This window comes from Benincasa hispida, chromosome 5 (assembly GCF_009727055.1).
Source record: "Benincasa hispida cultivar B227 chromosome 5, ASM972705v1, whole genome shotgun sequence".
NCBI lineage: Eukaryota > Viridiplantae > Streptophyta > Magnoliopsida > Cucurbitales > Cucurbitaceae > Benincasa > Benincasa hispida.
In genome coordinates this window covers 26,379,233-26,399,253 of record NC_052353.1, presented here as the reverse complement: position 1 = coordinate 26,399,253, position 20,021 = coordinate 26,379,233, and the positions used below count along the sequence as shown (strand labels likewise).

At 37.6% G+C, this 20,021-nt stretch overlaps 1 protein-coding gene across 3 annotated transcripts; it reads left to right on the top strand.

Moving 5' to 3' along the window:
- Positions 1-194: 194 nt before the first annotated feature.
- On the top strand, positions 195-18,401 carry LOC120077936 (pentatricopeptide repeat-containing protein At4g18975, chloroplastic). 3 transcript variants are annotated; one of them, XM_039032056.1, is made up of 6 exons: positions 203-382; positions 1,022-1,138; positions 1,638-1,757; positions 10,807-10,950; positions 16,842-17,054; positions 17,897-18,401. In XM_039032056.1, the coding sequence occupies exons 1-6, from the start codon at positions 320-322 to the stop codon at positions 18,149-18,151; spliced, it is 912 nt and encodes a 303-aa protein (XP_038887984.1). In that variant the 5' UTR covers positions 203-319; the 3' UTR covers positions 18,152-18,401. The 3 variants fall into 3 exon arrangements, with proteins under 3 accessions (XP_038887986.1, XP_038887985.1, XP_038887984.1); XM_039032058.1 differs by lacking the exon at positions 10,807-10,950 and having other exon boundaries at positions 195-382; XM_039032057.1 differs by lacking the exon at positions 1,638-1,757 and having other exon boundaries at positions 201-382.
- The last annotated feature ends 1,620 nt before the right edge of the window (positions 18,402-20,021 follow it).

The window sequence follows — 20,021 nt, the reverse complement described above, 5'->3', positions numbered from 1 at the left end:
AGTCTATTAGAGGTTAAAATCGTTTAGTCTAGCATGAAGAAGTCTATTAGAAGTTAAAATGATAATTTTATGAATAGATGATATAAGAAAAAAATATTTTTCATTTATTTTCAAAAGTGAGGTCAAATTTCATTTGGAACTTATATTTTGACCATCAATCCTAATTTCCCTATAACAATCTTCCCATTGCAATTCCCCCGACAATTTATAAATCATAGATTTACGATTTTTTTTTTCCTGTCCATTGCAAGTTTCATAAAGAATATTTTGAGCGTTTTGTCCCATTACCAGTTGGTACTGTGGCGCCCTTAACTCTACCATGCTCGTCCGGAGGTTTCATCGAGCCACGGCATGGGCGACACCGCTGTTGCGAGACCTAACTGTAAGTCTTCGAACTCGTCCTTCTCTTCATTTATCTCCTCAAGCCTTTGAATGTTTGGATTTCCGTAACCTTTTGTTGGTTTATATGTCCGTTAATTGTCTTTATATGCATTACCATTTTCTAGTTGGATTGGCAACAGGAAGTTCTTAGTTTCTTTTTGTTTCTGACAAAATCCCTTGTATTGTTGTTAATTTTTATGTTTTCGACAAATGGCTAATGAAAGGACGAAGGAAGAACTAGATACCTCTTCTTACAACCCTGAATGTAAATGGTTGTTTTTAACTTTCCCTAATAATGTGAATCTTGCATTTGAATTTTTTGGATTACAATCATGTACTAGTTTTCCTTTGGAATCGTTCTGCCTAAATACTTTGTTTTGTGTTACTCGTGGAATAATTAACTGTGGCTAAAAGCTCTCCCCATCATTTGTTTTTTTTTTATTTGTCTATAGTAGGATATCCTGGATTTATCCAGAATTAAGCCTCTGTTGGTCTAGTCTGATTATGGAACGTCAAGACCTTGGTTGGTTGTATTTAGAGCAGAATTGCATATTAATTTCCTGTATACTATATTAACCTATGTTAACTTGTTTTGGACTTCTTTTAAGGAATCTAAATTTATCAATATATGAGCACACAGGTAGGACAAATCATGGAACTTGGAGTCAGCAGGCTGCAAGTTGGGAGCTTTTGTTACTGTACAATGATTCAAGATCAAATGTCTAAACAACTTGCTGTTAAAGATATAAAAAATAAGGTATCTGAAAAATTGTATAGTGCATGCTTAGAAAGTACAACATACTTTTGAAGTCTTTCGATGTCTCAGCAGAGTAAAATTAGTTGGGTATAACTGTTGTAACTCTCACTGTTTATATTGCACTATTTGGCAGCAGAAATGATATTGAGGTTCATAAAATATTGTTTATTGAAGGGTTTGAAGAAGGAAGTGTCCTATCATCTTTGTTATAATTTGGACTTAGGAGGATAAAATAGCTGGGTCCGTACTCGTCAAGTTTCTTGTGCTTTTAAATCTTTCTTGTAATTGTTAGTCTCTTCTATTATTGTGCGTTAATATTTAGACTTACAAAATGCACTTTCTTTATTTCCTTTTGTTTGTTTCTGTTTTTCCTGTCAAACATTACACAAATTTGATATCCCTCGAGTACTTAAACAGAGTAATAGTGAATATTGAAAATATTGTAAATTTATTTGTTAGTAATTTACTTTGACTCTTGAATTTTCTACCAATGGTCCAGGATTTTAACAATAGTAAAGCTTTGGGCCAGACTTCAGAGCAAAATATTGGAGACGTTAGAAAGCACCAAATTGGGAAAAATGTTCCACGGAAGGACAAAATTAACTTTCTTGTAAATACGGCAAGTATAAATGGAAAAATATGTCCCCTCTTTCATAATAGGCTTTCAGAATAATTAATAGTCTAATTCCGAAAGGAAAAAGAGTAAAGAAACAGACTTGGAGTATTCAAATGCTAAAACTGATTGCTTTGATAATTGTTGCACAAACCAAACACTAATTGGTAAGTCTTTTTATTTCCTATCTAAAGTAATATCGATAAGCCTTTCGTTGACTCCTATTTCCTTCTGTCATTAATATATTATTTACTTCAATAAAATATTTTGCTTCTTATTCACATTGTGTAAGAATGGATCAAGAAATTGTGAACATGAATTTCAGCAAGCATGGTTGTGTCTAGCTTGTTTGCTCCTAGCAACTAGAAGGAGATTAAAGGTGCTTGATCAATTTACCATCTCTATTTTTCTTAATCTTTTCATGGGGACAAGGCTTTACTCAAACTTGATGATGGTAAGATTAGTGGGTGGGAAATATACCCCACTGCTCGATGTTCCCTCGTCTCTTTCATCTTTCACCCTTTAAAAATCATATGGTGTCAGATTTTTTTGTTTCGTCGGGAAGCTCCTCCTTTTTGTTAGGTTTTCGTTGTTCTTTGTCCAATAGGGAAGCGGTGGATGGGGCCTCGTTGTCCTTGCTTGAGGTACAGGGGAGAAATGATTTTAAGGTGTGGAGTCCTAATCTTTTGGATGCTTTCTCGTGTAACTCCTTTTTTGGTTGGCTTATTGATCTCCTCCCTTAGGCGAGTCAATTTTTTCGGCTCTTTGGAGGATTAAGATCCCTAGGAAAGTTATGTTCTTCACATGGCAAGTTTTACATAGAAGAGTGAACACTTTGAATCTTCCTGTGAGGAAGATACCCTCGTTAGTTGATCCGTTTTGTTGTTTTCTCTATTTGAAGGTGGAGGAAGACATGGATCACATTTTTTTTTTTTTGAAATGGAAACAAGTTTTTGATTGATTTAATGAAATGAGACTAATGCTCAAAGTATTGAAGAGGCAACAAAGCATAAAACTCAAACCTGCCCATAAGAACAAGAAATTTAAGACAAAACCCACTAAAATCTGGAGAATAATGGATTTGAAAACGACACTTGAAGCCCAAAGAAGATTACAAAAGGAGAAAAGCTTCCTCCAACATTCTAATGAGAATCGACATTCAAAGAAAATATGTGGAGGGTCTTCAATATCCACCGAACAAAGAGAACAATTTGAGGCCGAGAGTGATTGACTTGGAAGCTTCCTTTGAGGAGTAAATGAGTAAATAACCGCTCCAAGATCGAAAACCAAAAGTCATGTTTACTCTCCTTGATCAGCAAAAAATTCACAATTCTTTAAACAACATATATTCATTGGAGGAAATGCCACCAAAAGCTTGGGAAGAAAAATAACTGAAGATGAACCTGAAGATTCCAATTCCAGCTTCTAGAATAATTTCTAACTGAAACTCCAACACTTCAACTTCCTTCAGAAAACTGCTAACAGTGGATGACCATGAATGAGCAGTAACATGATAATATGGCTCTTAGCCTGAGATTTCCTCGACTTCATAGATGATGCCAAATGGTTCAGTATCCAATCATTGGGATGGTGATACTTTTTCATGGGTTGTATTCTTCCGAAGGCTGCTTAAAGATGCTGAAATTTCTGATTTCGAGCAGCTTCTTCATGATTTATCATGCAGAATGGTGGGGGCTATTCCTGATTATCGTGTGGAGCTTCGATTCATCTGGAAAATTTTCAGTTAAGTCACTTTTTAAACATTTGTTTGCTTCTGAGGTTATGGACAAAGTCGTTTATAAAGGTTTGTGGAAGTCTAATGGTCCAGAGTCCAGAACGCATTAATGTTCTTACTTGGCTATGATCTATGGAACTTTAAACTGCTCTTCAGTGTTGCAAAGTAAGCTGCCAAATCACTATCTTTCACCTTCCATTTTCCCTTTATGTGTGGCTGATAGTGAAGACCTTAGCACTCATTCTTTGAGTGCTGTTTTTCTTCTGCATGTTGGGGGAAATTGTTATCACGTTTTCATCCTCAATGGGTCTTTGGGACTTTTTTCAATGAAAATGTTCTTCAGCATAGCCTAAGTCTCTTTTATTATGCGCTAAGTCTGTTAAAGGTTTACTTTCTGAAATTTAGTTTTAGAGGAATCAAAGGGTTTTCCATTCCTCCAAGAGATAAATTTCCATGAACTCCCCTTTAATAGCTGCACAAATATCCAATTCCATTGCCGACGAGACAGGATCCTCCGCTTTTGATTAAAAAAAGACAGATTGTTCAAAAGACTTTTTTCTTTCCCTTGTTTGAGTTTCAGCTGCTGAATTCCATTTTTTCAAAGCCTCTTTGACCTTTCTTAGCTTTGCACAAATAACAAAACCAGCCCAGCCTTGAATTTTGATTCCAGCTATTGATTGATCAATGATTTGATTTTTCCACAATCTGCATCCAGCAACCAGCTATTAAGATATCTTAAAGGAGGAGGGTCCTTAAGAACAACTCCAGCTTCTACTAATAATGGAAAATGGTCTGAGAACACACGAGCTTGTCTAGAAACACGCTTTTATTAAACAAGGTTGGATTTCCTTCTCAACAATGATTAGAGAGAGTTTGAAGCTCCAGATTCTTAATCCTCAATACAACTCCAACAACACTGAAGAGTTACTTGTTGACAAGAAAATCAAAGAAAATCCAAGATCCTATGCTGAAGCAGTCCAATCAGAAATCCCAGCAAAGACAGAGAGCTTGAAGATGAATAGGTTCTGGGTTAAAAAAGAAAAAGAAATGCTAAATTTGAATTTTAGCTCCATGTTAATAGTGACAAGATTAATGGAATTTTACTCGGGGGCTGACATTAAGTCCTCTCTTGAAGATCTCTTCCAAGCTCCATCTCAAGTAATCCATATTTGGTTGATAAAGCTTTACTGAAGATTAATAAGGAGATTGATCCCGGATCTTTGGTTGGCAAATGGAATGAATATGGAAAATTTCATCTCAAGATTGAACAGTGGTATGGAGTCTTAATTGAGGAATAACTCAAAAATAAATTATATGTTTAGCCTGTATTCTCTGCCAAACTGAACCCATGAATATTTGTCGAAAAAGGGTTGGTTTGCCCTAGGGGTTTATTTGTAATTCTCTTATGGGCTTAGGGCTTCCTGTCTGTCTATTTATTTGAGCAGTCTTCCTGTATTTCTGTATTACTTGATTAATAAAAAACTAGTCTAGATCGTGGTTTTTTCCCTGGCCTAGGGTTTTCCGCATAAATTATTCGTGTGTTTCTATTCTCCTTCCTTTTCTATTTTCATCATGGTATCAGAGAAGGCGACGAAACTCTAGCCGCCATTGATGAGTCTCCTTCGATGACCAATTTTGAGATAGCTGACATGATTAAAGAAGTTGTCCAACAGTACTAGAGATTGCCTTACCGCGTCTTCTTCAACGAATGAGTGCCGCCGGACAGACAACTCAATCCATCAACGGACAGATCGGGTCGCGCTCAACCAAGGAGAATCGCGGACAGACTGAGTCGCGGCCGGCCATGGAGGAACGCACCCAGCCTAGATACGTCGATGACGCTCCAATTGCACGCGGAAAGAATCCCATTGGAGCCGTCGATCTCCTGGGTGCAGATGGGTTTCGACGTCCAGATCTGATCGACGCCCAGCCCTACTTCAGCAGCAGATCTGTCGACCTCCCGGGTGCAAACGACATTCGCGCCCAGATCCGATCGAAGCCTAGCCTTCTGCGCACATCAGATCTGTCGATGGCGTCCAGACTTGACCACTCTTCACGGCAAACCCTCGGGTACAGACAGGAAGCCGTGGCGATTTCCTTGGCTCGACCAGCCGCGGCTTCGTAGACGGTGTCTCTAACCAACAGCCTCCGACAGTGGATCAACCGGTCCATTCTGACTGCAGTGGCGCCGATCCTGTCATGTTTCCTTCGAACTCTCCGACAGGTGTGAATGGGGTGTATTATGATGATATTAAAAACAGATTTCTTTTCCTTTAGCAACAACTCGTGGATTTTGGGTCAGTTCTTGGTAGTTGGCACAAACTCACAAAGTGCCCAACCGGAGCTGTCCAATCTACAGCTATGCTCCGAGAACCCGGTAAACTCTTTCCATTCTTTACCTACTGCAAATTTGTTATCTGAATCAATGGAACATTCTGCAGGAATTATTATTAGAGAAAAGCTGAATGGTCAAAATTATTTCTCCTAGTCACAATCCATCAGAATGGCTCTGGGAGGAAGACAAAAATTTGGCAATCTAACTGGGGAGATACCCAAACCTGAACCCGGTAGCCCCCACGAACGCATCTGGAGAGCAGAAGATTCATTGCTATGATCAGTTCTGGTGAGTAGCATGAAACCTCAAATTGGTAGACCGTTACTTTATACGGCAACTGCCAAAGACATTTGGGATGCAGTACAACAATTGTATTCAAAGAAGCAGAATGCATCCCGCCTTTATACCTTGCGCAAGCAAGTCCATGAATGTAAGCAAGGGACTATGGACGTAACGTCGTACTTCAACAAATTATCCTTGTTATGGCAAGAAATGGACTTATGCCGTGAGATTATCCGGAAATGTACACACGATGGGACACAGTATTCCAAAATTGAGGAAGCTGATCAAGTGTATGATTTTCTGGCTGGGCTAAATCCGAAGTTTGACGGTGTTCGCAGCAGGATATTGGGCCAACGTCCTACACCGTCATTGATGGTGGCGTGCTCTGAAATACACCTAGAAGAAGACAGGTCTAGTGCAATGAATATTTTAGTAGTTACATCTACTGAGGCTGCTACTTTTGCCACCAAGTCCTCTGGATTTGACAGTGACAAGAAACCTCCACCTGTTTGTGAGCATTGCAAAAAACCATGACACACAAAAGACCAGTGCTGGAAGCTGCATGGAAAACCTCCAAATTACAAACAACGTCAGCCACAGGACAAGACTGGTCCTGGACGGGCTTTGGTCAGCGACTCGGCGAATGACAAGACCTCAACTCAACTTCAAGCTGACGGTCAGAGTTAACTTAAGTGGTGTCAGGGTCAGTGCAATTGCACACTCAGGTACGACCTAGTCCTTTGGTTTTATTAGCATTGATGGAAAACGACCCTGGATTGTGGATTCCGGAGCAACAGATCACCTGACTGGGTCTTCTGATCATTTTATATCATATCACCCGAGCGCCGGAAATGAAAGGATTAGAATCGCAGATGGGTCCTTTGTCCCTGTCGTAGGAAAAGGACATCTTTCTCCTTTTGAGGGTCTAATATTGCATGATGTGTTGCATGTTCCTAGAATTTCATACAACTTACTATCTGTTAGTAAAATTACAAGGGACTTCCCTTGACTGTTTCAAAGAGTCGTATCCCAACACCCGGTTAATCCCTACGGGTGTTTGGATGTGTTGTCTTCGTCCATACCCACGGTCCCAACCATACGAAATTTACTCCTCGTACCCAAAAATGTGTCTTTGTTGGGTACCCTCTCCATCAACGTGGGTATAAGTGTTATCACCCCTCTTCTCGGAAATACTTTGTCTATGGATGTCACCTTTCTCGAGGACCAACCTTTCTTTCCCATTAGTCCTCTTAGGGGGAGAGTCCTAATGAAGAGGCTAACTGGTCCACGTATTCCATTCCCCTAGAGGTGTCGGCTGAACTTGAACATCCTAGTCCTGTTCTTCCCACTAATCAAGTCCCTTGGATAACATATTAGGAAGAATCTCAGGAAGGAAATAGTGCTGCCTGTCGCTTCTTCGGCTCCAGTTCATGAGTCTAATTCGGTCTCAGTCCCAGGTATGAACATCCCTGTTTGTGATACTGATGATTGTGTTGAGACTAATAATTGCAGAGTGGACAGAGATATAGAGATGACAATGATGAGAAAATAGAGGGAATTGAGGAGGATGAAAAAACTGATGGAAAAGACAACACTGAGGAAATAACTCCAGCAAACGAGAACAATGGAAGGGAAGGTGATTGTGTGGGAAGTCCTTCTAAAGAAAGATCCATAGATAAGACGGCTAGCTGCAGTAAGAAACTTGGAGAAGAGGAAAGCCGTGATGCGTCTCTCGATCTTCCCATTGCCTTGAGAAAAGGGACTAGGTAATGTACAAAGTTCGCTATGCATAGTTACATGACATATAGTAACTTATCTCCTGAGTTCAAGGCTCTCACTACTAGTCTAGATACGGTAATGGTTCCAAGTAATATACATGTTGCCATGGAAACTCCGAGTGGAAGGCTGCAGTTATGGAAGAAATGAGAGCTCTAGAAAAAAATGAGACATGGGAACAAGTTGCTTTTCTTGAGGGGCACAAGACGGTTGGATGTAAATGGGTTTTTACCGTCAAGTACAAATCCAATGGCTCGATTGACAGATACAAGGCGAGACTGGTAGCCAAAGGCTTTACTCAAACCTTTGGAATTGATTACTTTGAGACATTCTCTCCTGTGGCCAAACTCAATACGATTCGGGTGTTATTTGTTGCTATTAATAAAGATTGGCCTTTGCACCAATTGGATGTGAAGAATGCGTTTCTTAATGGAGAACTTGAAGAAGTCTATATGAGCCCTCCATCCAGCTTTGAAAACCAGTTTAAGCATCGAGTTTGTAGATTGAAGAAGTCACTGTATGGGTTGAAACAGTCTCCAAGAGCCTGGTTTGACAGATTTACCACGTTTGTTAAAGCACAGGGGTATGATCAGGGGCACTCAGATCACACGTTGTTTACAAAAAAGTCTGGTACAGGAAAGATCTTAGTACTTATTGTGTATGTAGATGACATTGTACTGACTGGTGATGATACTGATGAAATTATGAGACTTAAAACAAAGATGATTGAAGAATTTGAAATTAAAGATCTGGAAAAATTGTTGTACTTCCTTGGGATGGAGGTGGCTCGGTCGAAGAAGGGTATCTCTGTCTCACAACCAAAGTATACTCTGGATCTCTTCAAAGAAACAGGAATGACTGGGTGTAAACCTGTAGATACCCCTGCGGAGTATAATGCCAAACTGAGTAATGTTAACAATGGAGCTCCTATCAGTAAAGAGAGATATCAGCGATTAGTCGGGAAGTTGATATATTTATCTCACACGAGACTTGATATATCTTATGCCGTGAGTGTTGTCAGTCAGTTCATGCAAGCTCCCTACGAGGAACATATGACAGCCGTCGAACACATTCTACGATATCNATCTAGTCCTCCACCTCTCCTCTTATCTCTGTATTGTGTTACATTTTGGCTTAAGATATTAATACATTTTGTAATCAATGCATCTCTTAGTTCTTTTAGCACAAGACGGTAGGGTGTAAATGGGTTTTTATTGTTAAGTACAAATCTGATGGCTTGATTGACAGATACAAGGTGAGAGTGGTAGCCAAAGGCTTTACTCAAACCTTTGGTATTGATTACTCTGAGACATTCTCCCCTGTAGCCAAACTCAAAACAATTCGGGTGCTGTTATCTGTTGCTGTTAATAAAGATTGGTTTTTGCACCAACTGGATGTGAAAAATGTGTTTCTTAATGGAGAACTCGAAGAGTCTATATGAGCCCTCCACCCGACTTCGAGAACCAGTTTAAGCATCAGGTTTGTAGATTGAAGAAGTCATTGTATGGGTTGAAACAGTCTCCAAGAGCCTGATTTGGCAGATTCACCACGTTTGTTAAAGCATAAGGGTATGATCAGGGGCACTCAGATCACACATTGTTTACAAAGAAGTCTGGTTCAGGAAAGATCTCAGTACTTATTGTTTATGTAGATGACATTGTATTGACCGGTGATGATATTGGTGAAATTATGAGACTTAAAACAAAAATGGCTGAAGAATTTGAAATTAAAGATCTGGGAAAACTAAGGTACTTCCTTGGGATGGTGGTGGCTTGGTCGAAGGAGGGTATCTCTGTCTCACAACAAAAGTATACTATGGATCTCCTTAAAAAAACAGGAATGACTGGGTGTAAACCTGTAGACACCCCTGCAGAGTATAATGCCAAACTGAGCAATGTTAACAATGGAGCTCCTGTTAGTAAAGAGAGATATTAACGATTAGTTGGGAAGTTGATATATTTATCTCATACGAGACCTAATATATCATATGCAGTGAGTGTTGTCAGTCAGTTCATGCAAGCTCCCTACGAGGAACATATGTCAGCCGTCGAACGCATTCTACGATATCTGAAGGGCACTCCTGGTAAGGGCCTACTGCTCAAGAAGTCAAGTAAACGTGGCATAGAAGCATATACTTATTCGAACTAGGTTGGGTCTGTTGTCGATAGAAAATCTATGTCTGGATATTGCACTTTTGTCTGGGGCAATCTGGTCACTTGGAGAAGTAAAAAACAGGGAGTGGTTTCCAGAAGTAGTGCAGAAGTCGAGTACAGGACCATGAGTTTGGGGATATGTGAAGAAATCTGGTTGAAGAAAGTGTTGACAAATCTTCGACAAGACAGTGAGCTTCCAATGAAATTGTTCTGTGACAATAAAGCAGCAATAGGTATTGCCAACAATCTAGGGCTTCCCTAGGGGTTAAGACAGAGTTTTGATTATTGTATTAGCAAGTTGGGTCTGATTGATATTTACGCCCCAACTTGAGGGGAGTGTCGAAAAAGGGGTTGGTTTGCCCCAGGGGTTTATTTGTAATTCTCTTATGGGCCTAGGGCTTCCTGTCTGTCTATTTATTTGAACAGTCTTCCTGTATTTCTGTATTACTTGAATAATAAAAAACTAGTCTAGATCGTAGTTTTTTCTCCCTGGCCTAGGGTTTTCCACGTAAATTATTCGTGTGTTTCTATTCTCCTTCCTCTTCTATTTTCATCAATATTTATGCTAAATTGCATTTTACAGGGTAGATGATTCGTACATGATACAAGGTTATTATTTTCTGAATGTAAAGTATATTATATACTTTGCCCGTACCAAGACTTCCTTTTATGCAACGGTCTTGTTTCTTATGTATATAGTCAATATCAAAATTTGGTTTACTTTTAAAATAGTTATACGAACTTGGAGGTTTATGAGTTCTCTAAATGTTGCAGCTTCTCGATCTGAGAGATAGTAAGGAGGCTGTTTATGGTGCTCTTGATGCCTGGGTTGCATGGGAGCAAGACTTTCCAATAGGATCCCTTAAGCATGTATTGACTGTCCTTGAGAAGGAACAGCAGTGGCATAGAGTCGTACAGGTATGAGTTGTACCATACCCGCCATTCTTTATCTGCTTTCTTTTCCCTTTACCCACTCTTCCCATTTTAATGTTGAATCTGGGAAATTAGTCATCTCCTAGCCAAAATGCACGAAGAACATTAAATTTATGGGGCAGGAAGTCCATGCAATTAGGTGGAAATGCACAATATTACTGTTATATTCCATTCTCATGTAAACTGACAGAATAATAGAGAATTGGTAGTGATTCTCTGAAAAATGGGATATTTTGCCCATTTTGTTTTGTGTAAAGTGAAGTCTAAGAGAATGCACAAATGTGCCCAAGTTTAAGAAAGAGTAAATAGCAAAGACAGTAAGTAATGGGCTTTTAATAGCTAAGAATCTATAAAATACACTGTTTAAGACTAATATACACCCGAAGAAGCACTAACACTCTTAGGTAATGTGTTCATGTCAAACATTCTTTTGCACAAGTAAACATGTGTTAGGTAATAGTTTTGTAAAGTGGATATTTCATTATTTAGTTTTTATAAAAAAAACTGAGTTTTCAGTTAGAAAAATATGAACAAATACAAAAAAAAGCCAAAGGACTTACACTTCAAAGCAAATGGGAAGCGTATGAATATATGGTTCTTGTAGGAAATCAAGCTAAAGGTAGGAAATCAAGCTAATTATGCATTTGTAAATAAGAGAATTAATTTAGATTATTTCCTTGTACCTTGTAATTTTATTCTTTCCTTATAGGTGTAGATTGATAGCTTAATTTCAGCACACTAATTGATAATCCTCTTGTATATATTGAGTCTTTCTCAATCACTCAAATATAAGAAAAAAAATATCTTTTTTCTATACCTAGCTTCATGGTATTAGAGCCACACAAATTTTAGGAGTCTCATAAATCCTAATTTTAAAAGTGTAAAACTCTTAGGTTTGAGAAAGAATTAGAATGCTTTATTCATTCACCAAAGATATGAATATATACAAGTGTACAAGGCATAGAAAAGGAAAATATCACAAAAAAAAAATCCTAATTATAGAATTATAGCACTCCCCCTCAAGTTGGAGCATATATGTTAATCATGCCCAACTTGTTACATAGATAATTTATACGTCTTCCATCCAATGCTTTCATGAAGATATCTCCTAATTGTTCTCCAGTCTTCACATATCCTGTAGATACCAACCCTTGTTGAATTTTCTCACGTACAAAATGGCAATCAACTTCAATATGTTTAGTCCTTTCATGAAATACTGGATTAGACGCAATATGAAGTGCTGCTTGATTATCACACCACAACTTTGTCAGTGTGGTGATTTCAAATCCCAACTCAACAAGAAGTTCATATATCCAAATCAATTCACACACAGACTGTGCCATTGCTCTATATTTTGATTCTACACTTGAACGTGACACCACATTTTACTTCTTACTCTTCCAAGAAATCAAATTACCACCAACAAAAACACAATACCCTGAGGTTGATCTTCTGTCTTCTTTAGATCCTGCCCAATCAGCCTCTGAGAAACATTCAATATTAGTATGACCATAATCCTTATATAATAAACCACGTCCGGGAGCAACCTTCAAATAACAAAGAATGTGTTCCAATGCAGCCCAATGATCAACTGTAGGACATGACATGTACTGACTCACAATACTTACTGAATAGGCTATGTCGGGTCGAATCACTGTAAGGTAATTAAGTTTTCCCACTAACCTCCTATATCTTTCAGGATCTTTTAGCAATTGTCCATCTTTTGTGAGCTGTAAGTTGGGCATCATTGGGGTACTACATGGCTTAGCCCCTAGCTTTCCTGTTTCAGTCAACAAGTCAAGTACATATTTTCTCTGTGATAATAAAATTCCTTTCTTGATTCTTATTACCTCAATTCCTAAGAAGTATTTCAACATGCCCAAATCTTTTGTATGGAATTGACTATGAAGAAAGGTCTTTAGAGACTCGATACCTGAAACATCATCACCAGTAATCACAATATCATCCACATATACAACTAACAAGATGACACCACCCTCAGATCTCTTAAAAAGACTGAATGATCTGACCTACTCTTCTGCATTCCAAAACTTTCAATCACCTGACTAAATTTACCAAACCAAGCTCGTGGGCTCTGCTTTAATCCATACAAGGATTTACGAAGGCGACATACCGTTCCATTCTCCCCCTGAGCAACAAACCCTGGTGGTTGCTCCATATACATCTCTTCTTGAAGATCACCATGAAGAAATGCATTTTAATATCAAGCTGATGTGAAGGCCAATGATTGATTGAAGCTAATGAAATAAACAACCTCATAGATGCCATTTTGGCTACAGGAGAAAAAGTATCAGCATAGTCAACACCATAAGCTTGTGCGTAGCCTTTCGCTACGAGGCGCACTTTTAACCGAGCAACAGAACCATCAGGATTGACTTTAACTGCAAACACCCATTTGCAACCGATAGCCTTCTTTCCTGCAGGAAGAGAAACTAAATCCTAAGTACAATTATCATCTAAGGCAGTCATCTCCTCCACCATTGTGGCACACCAACCGGAATGAGACAAAGCTTCAAGAACAGTTTTAGGGATGGATACAGACTCTAAGGATGCAATGAATGAACATGTGGAAGGTGACAAATGGTTATATGAAACAAGAGGAAATAGGATGAGCACATATACGTTTACCTTTACGAAGAGCAATAGGGAGAGATCATCACTCGTTTCTGGATCCATTGACGAAGAAGACTCTGGTACAGGGCATGGAACTGAAGGAGGTTGTCGTCGAGTATAGACCTTAACGATGGGTGGAAGAGTAGAGGTAGCCATAGGTAGAGATGAATCAGGAAGAGGATCGGAGGGAGAAGTAACTGTGTAGACAAGGAAATCATCCTCTACTTCCTTATGCTCCCCTTGACTCTTATTCGAAGAGAATGACGGTGATGAAAAAATTGGGGTATGTTCAAAACACGTGATATCAGGAGAGACGAAATATTTATTTTGACTAGGACAATAACACCGATACCCCTTTTGGACACGAGAATAACTAAGGAAAACACATTTTAAGGACTTTGGATCCAGCTTGGTATGCTGAGGCCGAACATCCCGAACAAAGCAGGTACAACCAAATATTTTGGGTGGAATGGGAAACAAATTTTGCTTGGGGCATAAAGTACGAAAAGGTATCTCACCCTTAAGAATGGAAGAAGGCATGCGATTTATTAAAAAACAAGCTGTGGAAACAGCGTCAACCCAAAAGGATTTTGGAACATGCATCTGAAACATCAAGGCTCTGGTTGTCTCAAGGAGATGACGATTCTTTCGTTCTGCAACTCCATTTTGGGATGGAGTATCGACACAAGAAGATTGATGAAGAATGCCATGGGCATCTAAATAAGACTTAAGTGTATGAGAGAAATATTCCTTAGCATTATCACTCCGTAGAATTTTAAGAGCACCACTAAACTGAATTTGGATTTCAGCATGGAAGTTACGAAAATGAGAAAGTAACTCAGAACAACTTTTCATTAAATATAACCACGTAACATGAGAATAGTTATCGACAAATGTAACAAAATACCGAAACCCTCCTTTGGACACAACAGGACAAGGACCTCAAACATCAGAATGGACTAATTCAAAAGGAGCACTAGCTCGTTTATTGACTCGAGGATACAAACTCAAACGATGAAATTTAGCAAACTGACATGACTCACAATCTAAAGAAGACAGATGTTGAAGTTGTGGACGAAGACTCTTCAACACAGAGATAGACGGATGACCCAAACGACAATGCTTTTCAAAGGGAGACGACACACTTGAGCATGTGATGGCCGTAGGTGTTTGTGGTTCAAAGATGTAAAGACCTCCAATTTCACGCCCTTTACCAATAGTCTATTTCGTTATAAGATCCTGAAATAAGTAATAACAAGGAAAAAAGGAGACACAACAATGAAGATCACGAGTGAGTTTACTGACCGAAATCAAATTAAACGAGAAATGTGGTAAATTTAAAACTGATGACAAAGAAATTGATTCAGTAAGATGGGTGGTTCCTGATCCTGAAACAGGAGTGGAGGTTCCATGAGCTATAGTGACATTAGGTGAAGAGGTAGATGTACAAAGGTTAGATAATAAACTGGGGTTACCTGTCATATGGTCTGTAGCGCCAGAGTCAATGACCCATTTTGACGTGGAGGAAAGAAGGCATTTAGAAATATTACCTGTCTCTGTGATGGCCGTAATGGGAGTAAAAGATGATGCCCTCAATGACTCTTGATACTGCTGAAATTTAGCAAACTCCTTTGCAGAAATCATAATTGACTTGTCAAGATTATCAGGAGTAGAGGTGACATGAGCAGAGGGTGATGTTATCCTCTGACCCTTATTCAGCAATTTTCTGCATTCACGTTTCGTATGGCCAGGTTTATGACAATAATAGCAAACAATACCTCCTGGATTTGATCTTTGGTTATTTGGATGACCTTTGAAGCTATTTGATTCATCCCCCTTATAACCTCTATAATCATTTGTGCGTCCAATCAAAGCACTGCTAGAATCAGATGATGTAACTGCTTGTGTCTTTTCAGTACGAAGTATTCGAGTGTAAGCTTCTTCCAACGAGGAGATATTTGAGCTTGACAACACTTGATCTTTGGCCATCTCATATTTAGGTGCAAGGCCTACTTTAGAAATTTTGAGATTCTTTGGTTGATTGTGGTTAAAGAGTTGATTTCATAAATTTTGTTTGAACATAATCAGAGAGTTTTTCATGATAAGTCTTTGTATTGGATGGAACATATTGGATCTACTCGTTTATAAGCTTCTTCATGGAGTTCCCAATAGAAGCTTTTTGCTGATTATTCTATCAAAGACACTAGTCTTAGTTGGAATGCTTTTATTTCTTCATTGTAATCATGCACTCTTGGCTTTATTATGAGACTATTTTATATTGGGATATGATGAGGGTGCTATGGTTATGTCAACGTAGTTGAAATAACCAGGTGTATCTACTAATCCTGGGATTTTGTGATCCTATATTTCATTGCATTTTTTATCTTTATTACTAGATGTCTCTATATACCTTGAGCATTAGACTCTTTACATTTCATCAATCAAAAGCTTCTTTTTGTTAAAAAAAAAGGGGCTCTTTTCACCATTTCAAAGAAGAAGAAGAAGAAACTGACAAGGTCCATCTCGTACAATGGCAAAAAGTTAAAACTCCGTAGCCTTATTGACTTGAAGGTTAAAAATAAGGCTCTACTATCCAAATGTATATGGCGGTTCTACAATGAAACATCTTTATGGAGGAAGACCATTGCTGTAAAATGTGGCACCTCCCTCTTTGGTGACAAACCGGGAACAAATTCTCTCAAATACCCCAAAGGCCTCTGGCACTGTATTATGTGGCAGCAGGGTTTAATCTTTAACAACGTTGACCAATTATTTTGATGGCATGTATACTCTTTTTTGGTCAGATGTTTGCCTTGGCATCTCAATATTCAAGGGACTTCCCCTAGGATTTTCAACCGACCACTAAAGAAAGATGGCACAGTGGCTGCGTTATGGAGTTTTGAGGCAGCTGATTGGAATTTGGGATTTTGTAGGAGCCTTGATGATGCTGAAACTGAGGACTTGGCCAATTTTCCACACATACTCCCTAATTTAACCAAATCCAGCCAAGCTGATTGTTAGCGTATAATTAATTCACATAAACTGAAGAATACTATGTGTCTTGGCCTCTTGGGTAATACTTTAGCCCCCGAGTATTATAGATATTTTGTGTTAAGCCGTGTAAATATCAAGTAGTAAAATATTTCTTTAAAGCTTGTTACGATCAAATTTAGACACAGTTAATTGGTAATTCTATAGATCATAGAAATAGATGCTGTAAGATTCATGCGAATGTCTTCCAGGTAATCAAATGGATGTTAAGCAAGGGGCAGGGGACCACAATGAACGTCTATGGGCAGTTAATACGGGCTTTAGACATGGACCATCGAGCTGAAGAAGCACACAAGTTTTGGGTCATGAAAATTGGTTCGGATCTACATTCAGTTCCTTGGCAATTGTGCAGGAGTATGATAGCAATATATTACCGAAATAAAATGCTAGAAGATCTTGTAAAGGTATAATGCTCTCTTTTATTTAGTCAATGCAGTGCCTTCTGGAAATTACTTTATGTTTGAGATATATACTTTTATTTTTTCCATTAAACTATTTGGAATAGGAAATAAAATTGTCCACCCATTTTTTTCTTTGAAATGGAAAGATGCCTCTTCATTGAAATAATGAAATGAGACTAATCCTCAAATTACATTCTAAGAGACAAAAAAAAAAAAAAAAAGACCTACAAGATATGAAAGCAAGAACAATTCAAACCCTTTGTAAGTGAAACCAATTAGTAGAAAAAGAAGAAATAAAAGCATTCTAATTTAAATTAATGACATTAATTGAATAGTCAACAAAAAGTTTGGAAAGAAAGTACCATAAAGAAGCTTTGAGGCTCGAAACAATCTAACTCAATGAAGAAGTAGAAACAAAAGACATTATCCTACAGCACATTAAACAGACAATGGAAGAAAAACAGGAAAAAAGTCTCTTGTTTCCTATGAATATTTATCCGTAGTGCTCCTAAAGTAATTTACTTCACAACTTCGAATAACACCAATTCCCTTGCAAGCTATTTTTCAAACTTCGATATTAATCTCTACAGAGGTATATTCCCATTGAACTCCACATCATAGAACCTTCACTTGGTCCGACGGTCACCCCTCCCTAACTGAAATAAATACTCCAAATAAGGAGTTCCCGTTCGTCTTAGCGGTAGGAATGTTCAATGAGAAAGAGAGTTTGATAACTACTACTTTTCGCAATACTTGAAATATAGAATGGTATATATTGATGCAAAATGATTAACATATTGATGAATTTTAAATGTTAATCTAACATTGTCTTCTTCAATCAAAAGCTTTTTAAGGATCTTGAAGCTTTCGGACGTAAACCTCCAGAAAAATCGATAGTGCAGAGGGTAGCAGATGCTTGTGAGATTCTGGGCTTGCTTGAAGAGAAAGAGAGGGTACTCATGAAGTACAAATACCTTTTTACAGATGAGAAAGAAGGGTCAATCAAGAAATATAAGAGGGTTTCGTTTGAGAAATCAAAGGGAAAAAGAAAATCGACAAAGAGCACTGAAGACAATAGCAACCTTATGAAGGCTCAATGAATGAAATTAACAGATTCTCAAATATAAAAATGAATTATGTATTAGTTAACTTAGTCATTTATCTCAGCAACCCCAGGCTTATGGTCTCCTGAAGGCCTTACCGACTGTTATGGGCATCGACATTTTGCCTTGGCTTTGTAAGTAATTGTTTGTTTGTTGAATTGTACTTCTCCAACTTGTAGTACTGACGTGTATTTTTCCCATAAAAAATTAATTACCCTCTTGGATTATTTTTTTAGGGTACTTGCAAGAAGAGCAAAAAAATATTATTAAATTTACAAATTTAGCAATGAGTTTTCATAATTTGCAAATATAGCGAAAAATCATATAAGCAGATTTCTGTTTTGATCATTTCAAATTTACCCTTATCGGTGAATTGACATGTATATTAGTAGTATATCAATATTTTAGTATATCGGTCATTTGATATACTTCATATTTAGTATATCAATGAACTAATATACCAAACATAAAGTATGTAAGTTATACAATGGATATACCAAATTTATCATTCATAAACCATATTTGTCAATCAAAAAGTCGTTGATTTACTATTATTTGTGCACTTAATTTCAATTCTTATTCATCTGTTATATAATATTATTTTTTAATATATTATAATTAGTTTATAATGGTTCAGTATGTTTTATTATTAACCATTTTGAATGAATATTGATAAACTATTGGTACACCCATATTTCACTTGAAATTGAATTTTGAATGTGTCGATATCTAATTGATATATTTGAATAAATGTATTTTAATTATTTTTTTATGAGCATCGATACAATATTGATAAACTAATTGAGATTGCATTTGTCTTTCATGTTTGAAATTTTGCATATATGGCAAAATTTTTAGTTGACATTTTATTTTTTTGTTATTCCAAATTTGGCCCTCACCGTCCTGTTGCTATTATCTTTCACGTGATTACTACCCCCATGCTTCTAAAAGTGGGAGTTGAACAACAAATCTAAAAAAATGATAAACTACATCTCTCTCTTCCGCATAGTTTCTCTCGTCTCAAGGGACTATAACTTTTTCCTCGATTTTTTTGTTCTATTTTTCTTTTCAATATAGTGATAATAATGAGTGGCTCACATTCCTCTCAAACTACATCCATATTTTATTCTTAATAGAACTAAATAAAACGTAAAACAATTTTTAGCATTTATTATTGATCGAGTGGAAGAGGGTTCAATTGTACGAAAAGAGACGTGGGGAGAGAGGGTCTGATGTGCATAAACGAGTGTATGATTAACGAGTATATATATACATACATATATGTATAAGTATATCAATTAAGTGTTCCGTTATCAAGTATCAAGTATATTAGTTGAGTGTATCAAGTATATATCAGTAGTGTATAAAGTGTACATCAATAGTGAAGGAACCCTAAGGTCCACTGCAGAAGCGGGGTTCGGTCCCAAATTTAACTTTCACAGAATACAAGTTTTACAGAATACAAAATTATGCATAAACACAAATTAATTTTACAGCATGCAATCAAGAGGAAAAAGAGAATTAGGGTTTTTTCTTACCCTTGAAGAATTTACTGCCTTTACAAAAACCCACCTCGATCTGTCACGAACCAAAAAGTCACGAATGACCAACGTAGACACCACCACAAGAAGAATCTCCTGTATTCTCTTTTGGAATGAGAATCTCTAAGGAGTGTGTGGGCTCTAAGAATTCTGGAGGGAGAGAGATTTGAGAGAAGGAATTCTTTCAGTGTCGTTCTTGGGAGAGACCAAATCATCAGAGAGCCTTCTCTATGAAGAGGAAGAAGAAGAAAATTTTCTTCTCGACCCCTTCTCATGTATTGATGAGAGAAAATTTAGGAGAGGGAGTTACCTTTAATTTTTAAATT